The sequence below is a fragment of the Aythya marila genome (genome assembly GCF_965140915.1).
Source record: "Aythya marila genome assembly, chromosome: 2".
NCBI lineage: Eukaryota > Metazoa > Chordata > Aves > Anseriformes > Anatidae > Aythya > Aythya marila.
In genome coordinates this window covers 10,515,397-10,531,215 of record NC_139043.1, presented here as the reverse complement: position 1 = coordinate 10,531,215, position 15,819 = coordinate 10,515,397, and the positions used below count along the sequence as shown (strand labels likewise).

The 15,819-nt window shown below is 37.9% G+C and overlaps 1 protein-coding gene across 2 annotated transcripts in view; it reads left to right on the top strand.

The window, feature by feature from the left end:
* The window catches only part of ESYT2 (extended synaptotagmin 2), an 80,075-nt gene that overhangs the window by 22,324 nt on the left and 41,932 nt on the right, over positions 1-15,819 (top strand). For both annotated transcript variants that reach the window (XM_082754386.1, XM_082754385.1), the window contains exons 2-6: positions 4,932-4,973; positions 5,853-5,987; positions 7,141-7,217; positions 12,533-12,605; positions 13,434-13,523. In XM_082754386.1, the coding sequence (XP_082610512.1) occupies positions 4,932-4,973; positions 5,853-5,987; positions 7,141-7,217; positions 12,533-12,605; positions 13,434-13,523 (417 nt within the window). The remainder of the gene's footprint in view (positions 1-4,931; positions 4,974-5,852; positions 5,988-7,140; positions 7,218-12,532; positions 12,606-13,433; positions 13,524-15,819) is intronic.

Genomic DNA, 15,819 nt, shown 5'->3' with positions numbered 1-15,819 from the left:
GCTGCAGCCTCTTGCAGCATTTCAGGAAGACTTGTGTTATGCCACAAAACCAGCCTATACACTGCTAATCATTTTCCTTGTTTTCCAGATATAATACGCAGAAATAAATGTCAGAAAGTTTCCATTAGGAACTATCAGGATATTTATCCTGTCTCTGTGAGCTAATGTTCCATTCAATCTTAAATGGGCCAACATTAGGACTTTCTTTAGACATTAAGAAGAAGAGGAGAGGAGCAAAGGTGACAGGAGGCTGCAGTGCAATGCAACTTTCTTACACCATTTAAGGAGTTTCAGTTCCAATACTTGAGGGATATCACTTTTGTTATAGTAGCTTTCCTATGTTACTATTTAAATCCAAAGGTGTCGAAAATCTGTTTCAGGCTTTCTACTAGAGCCAACCTTTTTTGTGTGTAATTGTCGTGTTGTTGAAAGGATTACTTCTTCACCTTGGTGCTCGCATGGATTCCGAGGCAGACAGCCCGTGGGACAGGGAACAACACAGCAGGCATTGCGCTGGAAAGCTTGTGCTGAGCAGAGCTCTGTAGCTTGTCGTGGCAGCTCCTAGGACTTGCTGAACTGACAGCGGCAGCTCACGTGGGATGACGATGTTTGTGCCGGTACAACGTCGTAGGAACTTTTGATGTGATACCAAGTATGTGTGTCTAATCCCGCTCTCATCTCATAGGTGCAGAGCTGACTCAAAGGGCATGTAATTCTTTTTTTTTTTTTTAAAGGTTTATTTTGTTTTCCAACATGTTGTCCAAGCATTTCAATGGCTCACATTCCAGTTTATAAATAAATACAATCCTTAACCTTGCTTGGCATTGTGACTGCTTCTTCCATTTAGATAAGTTTCCATTTTTCTAATATTTCCACTTTACTTTCAGGTTTTTACAGTGCTCAGAGAGCCGTAGCAATCGATCCTAGGGCCCTTCCCCCACTCCTTTAGATTTTCAGATGTTTGAGTTTTGGGTACAGGCAATTACTGTCAAAACCTGTGCTGCTTACTTTACATAGGTTTTTGTTCTAGGATGTGGTTAGTCTCGCTGATTTACATAGGCCTTTGTAATTAGAGTTCTGAGGAGTACCCTGTGGGCTGTGACAGTGTATATGACAGAACTGATTTCCTATATTCAGCCGGCTTCTGGATCTCCCAGATGTTTCTGTTGAAAGCCTTTCCGTATGCAACACACGCCCAACGATTCTCAATAAAGTTGTTTCAAGGGTCCTTGCCTAATTCCCATACTGACAGCTTACAGCATTTATAATACTGAATATGAATTTTGCTGTGCAAAGGCTAGTAATTTTGATATATTTAAGACTGCAAACACAGAATCCATGCCAAAGCATGCTGAACAGCAACAAACTGTGATTGCCAGAAAGTAATGGAAACAGCAGTTGTTTGTTAATTTAGTCAGCAAGTGCCTGTGGTTAATTGCAGTGCTTTCAAGAACCCTAATTATTAACTATTTCAGATTCTTTCAGGAATACTGAATCCAGCAGTTCTGCAACAGTGGATGTTTAGTGAGGTTTTTTTTCCTTGTAATTCAGAAGATAAGGGAGCTGCAGCATTTCTGGGGTTGAAAAAGATAAAATTTCTAGAATAACAGTGGAGGTGAATTACTGGGAAGAGAAGATGGAGACGGACAGTGTCAGAGGAGGCAGACCCGGCTGCTCTGCCTTCCAGCTCACCCTCATTTTACTTTAAATTTACTTAGAATTACTTTACTTCTCATTGGAAAAGAGTGGTTGTCCCCAGTCTATGTTTGAGGAGCAGTATTTTCACGTATTTTGAGCAGTATTTTCATTTCAGAGTAGAAGACTATATTATATGTTATACTTTTAATTCTCTCGGTGCTGGGATTCCTTTTTTTTGATTTACCAAATTTCTCCAGTCAATTTGAGTTGAAAGTGCAATGAGCTTAGACAAACTAATCTGACAGTTATAATTCAAAGGTTCAGATAATTTTGGTATTTTTTCCATGCCATTTAGCTTTAGGCTAAGTATAAGTAACTGCTTATGCTGTACTTTCAGGAGGTGATTTAAAGCAGCAAAGTTGCACTTCTGTTCTGAGCATCCTTCAGGATGCTCTCCCTCCACTGATGATGCATGAAGGGCCTATGAAGACTAGGTGGGATACCTTTTAAGTTTTAATGTTTAATCTGGACAGCCATGCTTTTGATACAGAAGGGTTTTTGTTTGCAGTTTAACTTTCCAAAGTAAGCAGAAGGGGAGGGGTATCTCATTGGAGAGACATTTTTTTAAGTAACTGGAAAGCTGTTCAAGAATACTTAGTTATATCGTAACTATATCAAGGATCTTGGTTATGTCGTGTGACCAGATAATAAAACTAGATGTGACTGGTCAAGTGTCTTTTGGATCTTCAGCTGGAGCAATAAATAATTAAGTTCTGGAAGGAACCAGACATAAATGAAGTAATGTGGCCTCAGACAGGCATCTTTTAAACGTAGCTAATACAACACATTATTTTTACTGGAGTCTAAATTTCTACCTGTAATCCTTGAGGCAAAATACAAGGAGGGAAAAAAAATAGCTACAATATCATAGGATAGCTTTTTTTTTTAAAAAACAAACAAACAAAAAAAAATATTCTGAATTGCTTTTATTGCTTTTTTTTTCCCTACGTTGCTGTAATATGCTGTTCATGAAAAAAATGATTGGTTTATGTTGATATTCTCTTGCTTAGAACTAGGAATTATATATAAGGCATCAAAATTATTCTTTATGCTTTAAAACTCAGTTTCTTACCCTTTAACTTGTGCAACTGTAGGAGTAAACTGGGTATATGTAGTCCTAACCTAAGCAGTAGGAGCACAATGGGTGTTGCATGCTAAAGGACTAGTAACTATTAATATGTCAAAAATTAAGAGTTGAGCCTTGTGAAGGTGTACCAAAGCCTGTAACGTAGATAAAGAAAATTCCAAAATAATAAATTTTGTCAGTGGCCTCTTGGTTCTTTCCAAAACTGTTATTTTGTGTAATTCAGGACAGAAAGGGAAGGGTGCTTGGTGGGTACAAGAGGGAGATGCTGCTGCCTCTGTCAGTGCATTCAGGTGCATTGAGTGTCAGCTGTGTGTTTAGCATCCTTTGTGTGGCCTATGCTTTAACCTTTAAATCTGGGCAGCAAATTGGAATGAATTACATGTGGGGGTCCAACATCATGCTTCAGAGATGAGTAATTACTGCAAATTAGCACATTTGCTGTCTGCAGATTCAGCAGGCAAATGTTTTAGGAAAGAGACCAAAATGTTGCTTATTAACAGTAGGGCTGGCGTAGTGTTGGTTCTTTTTTGTCCTTTGACTTTTTGACCACTGGAAGCAACTCGAGAATCCTGGGAGACAAAAGTTGGGCATAAGCTTCATTCAGCTGTAATTTCATGTACATATGGTAACCAAGTCATTGAAAATGTGAAAATGTAAAGTACTTTTCTAAGAAAGCAAGAAACATCCTCTAAATACAGACTTCTGACATCCTACTCACCATAATTTTCTAGGAATTTAAATAAAAAGAAGTGATAATACAGTTCTGAAACCACTCAATTTTTAATAATTATTTGTTTTTTTGTTATCACTAAGGGATTGAATTTCTCATAAAAATAAATCCTGCTGATGAGGATTGTTGCAGTCAGAAGCAGATGCTGTTGATCATTCTTGTGCCACTTGTAGTGGGTTTGGTAGATCTGTGATACACTTGTAAAAAGTTGTTTAGAGAAATAACTGACAATATTGATTCAGGGTCTAATCCTCCAGCAGAGCTAAAACGCGTATGGTTAGTAGAAATTAAGGAGTGCTCTGAAGATACCTTGAGCATACTCAAGAATATGGTGGCGCTCATCATTAATGCAAGAATTCAATAAAAATCTAACTCAAATTATTAAGGGGGCTTGCTTTCAAATTCTGGTACTTTAAACTTTAGTTTAAGAAGTGTGTATCTAACTTACTGTTCTCATTTGAGATGTGTATGTAATAAAAATAACCAGTAGGCATTGCTGTTAAAACCAGTAGTACAGTCTGCTGTGCTATGAAGAGATGAAGACTTTGCAGATCAGTTAAGCAGAGACATTGCTTCACAAAAGTTGCTAGATGTAGGTCACATTTTTTTCGTGTGCTCACAGGCTTTTTGTGCTTCACAAGTGTGATCTGCATCCTGTCATTGAAGCTGTTCACAGCTTAAAAAAAAAAAAAGCATAGGTCTGCTTCAGCTGAACTACTTCAATTCTTTAGCTGTCTTTTGTATGTGGAGTATGTAAGGCTACTAACCATGCTTTCCTTCTGTGTCTAGAAAGCTGCAGTTGTTTTTCCAGCTTTTAATTGGCATTTTCCTGTTGTGATGGGTGCTTTCATCCACTATATATCTCTTTCTCTTTTTCTCTCGCTGACTTCTGCAGTTGCTTAAAAAAATAAATTATTGAAAATGGAGGGCTGTTGGTAGAACTTCCATCCGTATACCTGAGCTTCAGCTTCACTGAATAAATATTTCTAACTATAATTTATTGATACTGCAAAAGATCTGGAACAAATGGAAGAAGTGCAGTCAAAAATTTTGCAGTCATGTATGTCATGTTAGAAACCCTTGAAACATGAGAGGTAAATTTTGTTGACATCTTGGATTAGCTGTGTCAGTTAAGCTTATTTTTTTTAGTTTGTTTCTAGTGTTAAAGCAATACATTATTCCAGATGTCACTATTAAATATATTCTTGGACTTGCACTTATGTAGTTCAAAAATGAGTTCATATTTTATTTCCTTGAATTCTAATATTCTTGTCAAGAACGCTGAGTACTTAATGTGTTGTTTACTTGTATATACCGCTCATGGAAATCAATAAACTTTTCTGTATTATAAATGACTGGACATGATTAACTAAAACATGTTTTGTATTTGTATTAATTTTTCATTTTTTTCTTTAGGTCCATTTTCCAGATACAGAGAGAGCAGAATGGCTCAACAAGGTAAGGGTAGTAATTAGCACTGCGTCCACAAAAAAAAAACAAAACACAACACATAGTGGAGGAGATAGGAGGATAGGAGGATCTGAGTTAAAATAAATAAATAAATAGTGGGGAAGAATCTGAGAACAGGATTGTTTTAACTTTCTATGCTCTGTGTACATTTGAAGTTTCTACTTGTTGATTCAGTCAGCCATGAGAAGTAATCTATCATGATTCTATTTTCATGATGTTGAGATTGCGTGTGATTTTTGGACAATGACTTTAGATGACATTAAAATAATGACAGCTATAATTGCATGGAAGTCATACCAGCTGTAAACACAGTTTTTTATATTCTCTTTGTCTGGGATGCTTTCCAGTTACTGTAGGTTCCTGACCTAGAATCTAAAAATAAACCAATTTTGCAGTTTTGATTTGTAACTGTAATAATAGAGGGTACAGATCTATGTAGCTTGGATATTTTAAAATACTTTTCATTCAAAGAACAAAGGAGAACAAGTTAGAAAATAGCAAATAATGCAAATAGACGTAACCCTCATCACCCTTCTTTCTAGTGTTCAGCATGTGCAGACTGCATTGAATTAATGTGATAAAAGACAAGACTTCTCAATAATACGTTCTTTCCTATTCCTGTGGTTGGCTTGTGCAGGTGTGTAAAACACACAATAATTGAGATAAGTCCAGATAGCTTTCTTGTATGTTAAGTATATGTAAATGTATGTAAAAAGTTAGCACTTCTTATGTCTGTAATGAACTGTCTAGAGATCTGGTGTGTTCAAAACATTTCTTAACATCAGCCTTTAAAAATATTTTTGATTATGTTTGAAGTTATGTTCAATGTAGTTTTCCTTTTTTTTTTTTTTTTTTTTGTTTCCTTAGACTGTAAAACAGATGTGGCCTTTTATCTGCCAATTTATTGAGAAGCTCTTCCGGGAGACCATAGAACCAGCAGTAAGAGGAGCAAACAACCACCTCAGCACCTTTAGTTTTACGAAGATTGATATTGGTCATCAGGTTAGTTTCTGCTGAAGTTTAAGAGGCTCTACTTTATGTACCATTTTCATGTATCTAGTTTAAATCTACACAAAACCACTTCTCGATGACACTTGGTGGTAAGCCTGATTCTGGTTTCTGTTGTAATGTTAAAATAAAAATGTGTTAGGCTTTTTTTTTTTTTAACACTGTTTGGGGTTCTTTTCCCTGCTGTGTCTTCCGTAGAAATCTGCTGGAGAATAAGAGGGAAGACTCAAAGTAAAGTAATTCCTAGTCATGTGAAGAGCACATAGCAATGTGATTTAAATACTGTTCATTAATTGAGCAGGAAACACTATCCTTTTCTTATCAGAAGATCTAAGTGCAGTTACCTTGTCTTTTAACAAATTCGCTTTTCAGCATGTGATGTATGGAGTCCAGTCACAAGGCTGCTGGCTCAGCTTTTTCCAGGGCTGCATGTAAGAATTTCAAGGAAAAGATAGGTGTGTTCACCTGCTGTTCATTCCCATGAAAGAAAGGGTCATGGTATATAACTCTCACATGCCTGTAGAAGAGCCTGTTTGACCAGTCCAAGCTAAGAATAAGTTCACGTTATTTGCAATCGGTTGGGCAGTACTTATTCTTGCTTGTGTGAACCAAAATTTTACTTTTTGAGATTTTTTTTTTTAAAAAGGCGCACAAAGTACTTCATTTTTTTTTTTTATTTTTTTTTTTTTTTGTGGAGATTATGGACTATTTTCCATCCATTCTGACCAAATTCCCCCCAAGGAGTAGTTGTTTAGTTGCACAGGGAGGTGACAGATTGCTTTGTCTGAGTGTCAGATGTGCTCTAGTACAGAGAAATCAGATGTGTGTTGACTGGGGGGGAAGGGAGGAGCATAGAAGCTCCTTTGATAATAAATCTTTGGTAAATCTTGAAATCTAGCAGTCTAAACCCAGTCTAATTGCCAGAAGGGTTGTGATTGAGTGGATGATTTTGATTGTTTAGAGCTGAACTGAGAGAGTTGCTTCTTTAATAATGCTTAATGCCTTTTAATAATGCTTATAGTAAATGTCTAACTTGTTTTCCTTTGGACATGAATATTTGTTTATTCGCCTTTTATTTCTAATTTAAGAGTTTGATATGATGTATACAGCAGAAGCATCCAACTTTAATTTGCTTCATTTTTTTCAGCCGCTGAGGATAAATGGTGTAAAAGTGTACACTGAAAACGTGGACAAAAGGCAGATCATTTTGGATCTTCAAATCAGGTAGTCTTTATTTTCATATTGCAGCTGTGTCCACACTTTAGAATATGTGCCTTGTTTGATTGGGCAGTTATGCTGGGGTGAGAGGAAAATAATTGTTTTGGTGCATAAATATAGTTACCTCTAATTGATTGCATATGAATGGAGGAAGGAACTGCATGCTGTAAATAGAATTAATTTGAGGGAAGTAGTGTATCAACTCAGTGTGTGACTGCACCACTAAACTAACATTTTTTAATTAAAAACAAAAACTTCCTAGAGCTAAAGCATGACCTTTGCGTGTTTTTTGTTTGTTTTGTTTGTTTCTGTATTTTTTAATGCAATAAAACTTTGCCATCGGGTTAAGTCTAATCTAAAATTTCAGATACAAGATGTTCAGGTATTTTTGTCTTTTCTCAGTTACTTAGATTCTTTATAAACACACTCTGATAAACAGAATGATAGCTGCTGAAGTGACTTGTGCTCATACCACCAACTGAAGTAAATCTATGTATTATATAATGCTCAGCAGCTTCAGGTTTCTTTGCCCTTTCCTCGTGACCCCTTTTATATAGGTTTATAAATAGATCTAGCCAATGCTTGCCAAAGTCTTTCTCAACGCTGTATCTGCAGTTAAAGAGTTTTTTGAAAGCACACCCCGTGAATCCAGCATCATTTGTATTTAGCAATCATAGATAAATCTTACAGTGACTACTTTTGCCTTTTTGTAGCTTGTGGAAAGACCATGTTTGTCAGTCAGTTGATAATCCATCCAACTGCCTTCTGCATTTCTTTCTGCTTCCCTGGCAGTAACCAGCAGGATGATTGGTCCTCTCAGCCCATTTTCCAAAATCAGTTCTGAACTTTGAACTTGGTTATTCTTAATTTTGATTTATCTAAATCCCAACTATGTTGAAGATTATAGGCTTCTTTATCTAAGATGGGCCTCAGAGTGCTAAGATCTACATTGGCTGCTGCATACTTTCCTGGATTTTAGAGCTGGGAGGCTGATGACCTCTGCAAGCAGGGGCCAATGTCTTTTTTGAGTTGAATCACTTTGTATCTGTAGGAAGAAGAGAGTTATCCACATCAGTGCTAGGTGGTGTTGGACAAAATACAAGCAGGATTTTTTCTAGGGAGTGTTTCACTGGGTGGATGCTGTTAGTACTGAAAGGAAAAAATTCTTCAGTTTTCTCTTTGCTAAAAATTTGTAAAAATTAAGTATCAGGATCACATTTGCAAAGGAGCACTTCGCTTTTCTCTTATGTTCAAAATTTGTCAAAACTCATGTTAGAATTTAACTTAACTATTAGTTTAACTATTTAAAAAACTAGTTAGAATTTAACTAAACTAACTATTAAATAATATGGAGACCTTCTAAAAATAATGAAGATAGTCCCAAATACAGAATCACAGATCACCGTAATCTGGGAAATAGTGCTATTCTTAGTTATTTTATTTTTTTTTCTGGATATCTCCTGTTGGCTACATTGACTACAAAGTATGCTTTGCTTCTGGTCTGATTGAATACAGCTGTTCCTGTATTCATACAATACTGTCCTCATTAAATAGTAATCTATCTCTATGATCTGTACAGGGGTCACACACATTTCTCAGATATTATGATCTGAATGTACAGAATTTGCTTACTAAATGAGTCTTCAAGTTGTATGTTATGTTACAGTGGAATATTCTATACTACATTGACTGTTGATGGACCCAGCCAAGTATCTTAGCAGATAATGTCATATTTAACTTTATTACAGGGTTGAAAGTTGTTGACTTTATATCCTCAACTGCAGTTTATTATTCTTTTACTTCAGTTGGTAGGCATGTTATTGTGGATTTTTCAAATGAACATATTAATACCCAGTGTTCATTACACAAATAACTTGAGTTAACCTTTCTGCTCTCATTATCATGTTGTCATATAATTTTATATAGATAGAAAGATATAGATAGAAATTACATTGTTTTAAATTGTGAATTAAAAAATATAAACCTATTTTTAAACTGTACAGTCACTCCACATTCTTTCCAGAGAAAGCAGTAGTCACTTTCCTTTCACATAGACCCCTGTCATTATGTCATCTACCAGTTCCCCAAACTGGACACTTAAAATAGTCTGAAATAAATCCCAATGTTGCACATTACAAGAATGTTTTGGAACTATTGTTTACTTCTGTTTAATGGCTTGATAAGATTTGCATTTGTTTGACTTCACATAGATGGCATCATCACACATGGAGTGCAGGAGACTGCAGATGCTTTGAATAAAGGATGTCATGAATGCAGTAACTCTGAGTTTTGTTTTCTTTTGATTGCACCTGTTGGTTGTCGGGGGAAAGGGGCAGGGGTCCTACCCTCCTGCTTATGTTGTGAGAGTAATTTATTTTATCTTGTTGATCTTTAAGCCATGAGAAGAGCAACTCCATTTTTTTTGTTATTTCCCAGACATTTCCATAATATTTCACCAGACTCCTAAAAATGTCTGAACAGTTTTTCACTGTACAAGTTACTGGAAAATAAGAAGCCTTTTGAGAATTCAAAATTAATACAGTTCTGCAACTAGCATACCTTACATGACAATCCTGCACTGGTAGCCCTTTCTTGGTAATGGCTGGTGTTCCTGTGCACCATAGTAAGGAAAAGATTTCAAACTTGAAAATGTAATTCAGCAGAGCTATTCAGCATATGAAGTCCCACCAGTATCAATTTGTAACCTCTGCAAATATTTAAAAAAAAAAAAAAAATCCACAGTTAAGTTATAAAACTAACCAATTCAGCTTTCAGGACTGAAGTGTATCAGTTCTAGGATTTCTCAAGCAATTGATCTTGATGCAGCTTTTAATAACACAACACTGTTCTCATGCTTTTGTTTATAGCTGTTTGGGCTTCTAAGGATAAGCTTGGAAGAACAGTACCTACCTGTTTTTATTAGCAGATAGCAGATTAAAAATATAAAAATAAAAAATCACCCAATTACTACAACAAATTGAGGAATAGTAGTGCTAGATGATTGAGCTTTAATTCAAAAGGGAATAGGAAATCTTGCAGTTGCTCCAAGAGACTAAAGTTTAACTTGCAGAAGCCTTGCTTCTACTGCAGGATCTGGAAAAAGATGCCCTGTAGAGGAAAAATCTCTTTTCAACAGCGTCTGGCCTCACTTAAGCTGCTTTATCTCCTCTCTTAGTTCCTTATTTCATTTTCTTTAATTAGGCAGCCTATTCAGGAAGCTTTTCAGATTTCATTTGTCCTTTCCTTATAACCCATATCTTCATAGGTAGCCTTCTTCTCCAGCCAGTAGGTACAGCTCCTAGTTTGTTCTTGTCTCTTATTCTGTAGAATCATTGACAATACTAATTTTCTTGTGAAATGTCACAAGCTGTCATCCTACATTCCTTGTTAAATCTCAGAATTAGTTTGTTTCTAGACCTAATATGCCTCACTGTGGTGGTTTTACCTGGCTGGGCAGCTGAACTCCACCACAAACTCTCACCCCCCTTTCTCACAGGGAAAGGGGGAGAAAATATTATGAAAAATGGGGTCAAGGGTTGAGATATGGACAGGGAGATCACTCAACAATTACTGTCGCAGGCAGAATAGACTCATGTAGGGAAAATAATGTAATGTATTGCCTATAACTAGCAGACTAGAACAGTGAGAACTAAAAGAAAACTAAAAACACCTCTCCCCATCCACCTCATTTGCCTTGCTCTGCCCTGGCTGGTGGCCTAGGGGCTGTGGTCAGTCCCTGACACTTCATCCTGCTTCTCCCTCACGGTCCCTCTCTGCCCCTGCTTCACGCGGGGTTTCTCCCACAGGATGCTGTCCTTCCTGAACTGAGCATCCAGGGGCTGCCATATGGCTCCATCCCATGGGGTCCATCCCCCAGGAGCAAACTGCTCCAGCACGGGTCCCCCATGGGCGGCAGCTCCCCCCAGACCCCCTGCTCCTGCGTGGGCTCCTCTCCACGGGCTGCAGCTCCGGCCTGGGGCCTGCTCCTGCGGGGGCTCTCCATGGGCCGCAGCCTCCTCCAGGCCACATCCACCTGCTCCACCGGGGGCTCCTCCACCCATGGGGGGGCTGCAGCGTGGAGATCTGCTCCATGTGGGACCCATGGGCTGCAGGGGAACAGCCTGCTCCACCAGGGGCCTCTCCACAGGCTGCAGGGGAACTTGTGCTTCGTGCCTGGAGCACCTCCTGCACTCACCTTGGGGGCTGCAGGGCTGCTTCTCACCCCTCTCTCCCAGCTGCTGTTGTGCAGGTTTTTTTCCTTTTCTTAAATCTGCTCTCATAGAGGTGCAAACAACTTTGCTTACTGGCTTAGCTCTAGCCTAGCCACTGACAGGTCCCTTTGGAGTGGGTTGAAACTGGCCCTGATCTGACATGGGGCAGCTGCTGGGCTCTGCTCAGAGGCTATCCCTGCAGCCTCATGCTCTCAAACCCTTGCCATGTAAACCTAATACACTCGCAGCATCTGCAGTTCTAGGAGAAGATTCACTCAGCTATCTGCTGATACGCATTTGACCTGTATGGAGCTTCAGGGAATGCAGCAGCTATAATCTGAGTCTGTGTTCTGTGCAGTTAATTTTTCATCCTTATCACATGCGTGAAATAGTTGGGGATTTTATGATCTTCTACAAATCTCTCCCTGATATGTAGGCCAGCATGTGCACAATCTTAATCCTCTGACCCAGTAAGGGGTGCTGCCCAAAATGGGATGCAAGAACTCTTCAAGGGAGAACTTTCATTGTTTTAATATGTTGTTTTCTTGTTTCCTTCCCTCTCCCTTCAGAAAGGGCTTGATTCTGTTTTGGCTTAAGCCTTGCTTAGTGAATTCATCCAGCTCAGCATGTCCAGCTTATTGAGTTTCTAAATATGACTGTTATAGCAAGTCTTTGAATAATTCAGACAACTTTTGATTTGTAGCAAAATAACAGCCTCTGTATAGTGCTTCTCATGGTTACACTAGGCGAAAGTGGGTTTAGGAGCACATAGTGTCAATGAGACTTGCATAATAGTTTTCCTAAAATGGAATATGAATTGTGTGTCCATTATTTCCCCTAAATAAGGCTACACCTGTGTTTTGTCTTATGCATACTTCTGGAGATGCTAACATACTTTTTTGTATCAATTTCTGAGCGTTTTGATGATAGTGGTGATATTTTGAGGTGCATGTCTTTTTTTTTTTTTTACTGTCTTGACTTTATGTTTTAATGTTGGCATGCATTTTTACATGTAGACAGATGCAAAGTATGGCCATATGCAGAGTAAAACTAACACTATTGCAGTTTAGTCTATAAAAATGAAATATTCTCCATGTTTTTTTTTCTTAGTTTTGTTGGAAACTGTGAAATTGACTTGGAGATCAAGAGATACTTCTGCAGAGCTGGTGTGAAAAGTATACAGGTGAAGTTCACTATTTTTCCTTTTTTATTTTGATAGCCAGTCATCACTGAATTGTCGTTTGCCGATGAAATCATTGCCAAACTACACCAGTAACTGCGTAATTTTGTTGCTTACTGTTTTTTTCACAGTTGCATAATATTGATATTATGTAAACTTCAGTGACATAACTGAAAGGGTACATTTTTAAATCAGAACCATTTTCTGCTGGAGAAGATAGACATCATTTCACATCAAACCAGTGCAAGCGTACATGTGAGATGTAGGTTCATGAGGGGAATCGTGGACCTCAAAACTCTTTTTTATTTAATATCTCAGTGTTAGATGTGATTATTAGTTTTAGGTAGTGGTGCTCTTACCTTTTGGTAATGTTTCACAAGTTTCCTCAAATTTCTGGTGACAGATCTATCTAACATGGAGAAAAAAAAAAAGTGTTTGTTTTTTTTTGTCTTGAGATGCCTATAAGCATGAACCTACTTTTCTTCTAATACGTATGGATTCTACTGTTTTGTTTGGTACCATATTTGTTTATGTTGAACTATGTAATTAATCTACTTTGTATTTTTAGCAAAATTACTACAAAATTACTACTGATGTGACCTAGTATCATGTAGACGAATGAAACAAGTTTGTAAGTCCAATTGTTTAGAACCTGTGTATTTTTTTTTTGGTTTGGATGGTGTGATGATATAAACAGATAGATATAAAAAATTCTTCCATACTCAGGAAGTTCATGAATTAGGAGTGTGAGGATTGCCAGTGAAAAGATTTTGTTTAAAACTCAAACTAAAGTAAATTCTATTGCCTTTTTTCTTTCCTCTCCTTCTCTAGATCCATGGTACTATGAGAGTTATCCTGGAACCACTGATTGGAGACATGCCTCTAATTGGAGCACTATCACTTTTTTTCCTTAGGAAACCTGTAAGTACGATTATCTCTGTTTCTAGTCATTTTAGATTGTTGATGATAATAGTCACTAAATGATGGAGTAAGAATTAAGCAGCAAAAGGAAAGAACTTGGGAAATCACTATTATTTGATTGAGCTTAATTTCTCAGAAAAATAGTGGAACACATTTTATGAATGCTAGAAGAAAACAAGGTGAATAATAATTACTTGGAAATTATGAAGTGTGTTGTCAGAGCTGTCAAATTTTCCTTACAAGACTTATGATTAAGAGAAGAGCAATAGGTACTGTCTAGGTGATTTGTAAGAAAGCTTTTGATGCTGTTCCCCCTGACAGTCTGCTAGGGAGCATGGTCTGTGTTAAAATTCCACAAGATCTGTGCGGTTGTTTGGAAAACTGTGACAGCACTACTCACCACAAATTAAAGTCAGAGTGGATGTATTGAGATTGCCTACTCTACTGATTAAAGTTTTTATCTTAGATAGCAGGTAGGTGATTTCCATTACATTTACCAGAGACTGAAGTATGAAAACAGGTGAAGCCCAGAGATGGAATTGGCATTCAAGTCAATTGTGACAGTAGCAGAAGTTGGAGGGGGAGAATACGTCTCGTAATTCAGTTGGAAGAAGTGCTGGGCCAAAGTGCCTGTTTGAGCAGGAATACTAGCCAAGGCTGAGCCAGCGGTGTCTTGCTAGTTAATGCCATAAAATAGTTAAAATGCCATAGCTAGACCAGGATGTGTAAACAAGAAGAGAGCCTGCAAGACATGTTCTGTTTCAAGTATGGCATTTCAGCAAAGATATTAACCAACTGGAGAGTATCCAAAGTAGGGAGATGAGAATTAAGTTGATCGTCAAGGACAGACCAAAAGAATGGGAATTGTTTAGTTTAGAGAAGACTGAGGAGAACATATTCTTAAAAAATGTGAAGGGCTGTTACAGAAGAGCAGCACACAATGTTTTCTGCATATCCATGGCAGATAGGATAACAAATAATCGCAGCAAGGAAGATTCAGGATGGACAAGTGGAATAAGGGAAAGCCTGAGTGGTAGTGCTAGTGAGGGACTGCAGTAGGCTGCCTAGAGACATTTTGAATCTCTGATGTCTTCTAAGAACAGATTGGATGTGCATCCATTAGGATTTATACATAAGTATAACCCTTAACACTTCACAAGGTTCTGATGAGGATGTTGTCCCCCAGCCTGTTGGCAATACTTTGCCTAATGCAGCCCAGAATACTGTTAGCCTTCTTTGTTGCAAGGGCATGGTGTCCACCCTGTGTCCACCAGGAACCACAGGTCCTTTTCTGCCAGGCTGCTTTTGTGGTCCCCAGCAGGGTGCATAGGGCTGTTCTTCCCCAGGTTCAGGACTTTGTACTTTTCCTTTTGAACTTCATGAGATTCCTGTCAGCCTATTTCTCCAGCCCATCGAATACCCTCTGGGTAGCAACACAACACTCTGGTGTATCCGCCACTCTCCCCAGTTTTGTGTCATCTGCAAAACTTGTTGAGCATACGCTCTGCCCCATTGTCTAGGTTGCTAATGAGAATGTTAAACAGGGCTAGACCCAGGTACCAGTAAGAGGGGTTAACAGCAATTAGGAACATAATGGAAATTCTTATTATATGCAGACTTCTTTAAAGAAAAGTATCGTTTCCATCTATGATTCAGAAGTATACATTCCATTGGAAGCTTTTGTGTCTCAGATATGTTCTAATTACACTGTAAAAATCGTGTCAACATTTAACAATTTCAGACTATGCCAGGTCATACATTGCAAGTATATGGGTTTAGGCATTTTGAAACAGTCTCAGATTGATCACCTCGGTTTCCTCATCAGTCTGCAACTTTGAAAAGTTGATCTAGTTTTGAAGGTGTTAAGGGATGTGCGTGTATTCTTTACTTGAATAACATCAGAAATCATGCTTTCATCCCATTCTTTCAACAATTATTTTGAGCAAATGTCCTCTGGTAAATTTTTGCTGACTTAATGGAAAGATGGGCTTCTGAGAGTGTTCAGGTATGGTATAACAAAACCTTCTAGTGCTGGTTTCTTCTTTCATGTGGCTTGTTTCATCTCTGTAGCGAAACCATGTTTGCTTTGGTAGGGGGAATATAGACTGAAGTCTCAGTAAAACATGTATGAGATAGGAAATGGTTTGCAGATAATTTAGTGAGCTCTTTTGTAGAAGTGATGTACTTCATGCCAAACTGATAAAAACATCATTGCTCTTATTTGGAGAGAATTGGGCACCAAATTTCAATTTCCACACGTTTCTTTGAAGTGGGTCTAAACATTAGGGAGACGTCT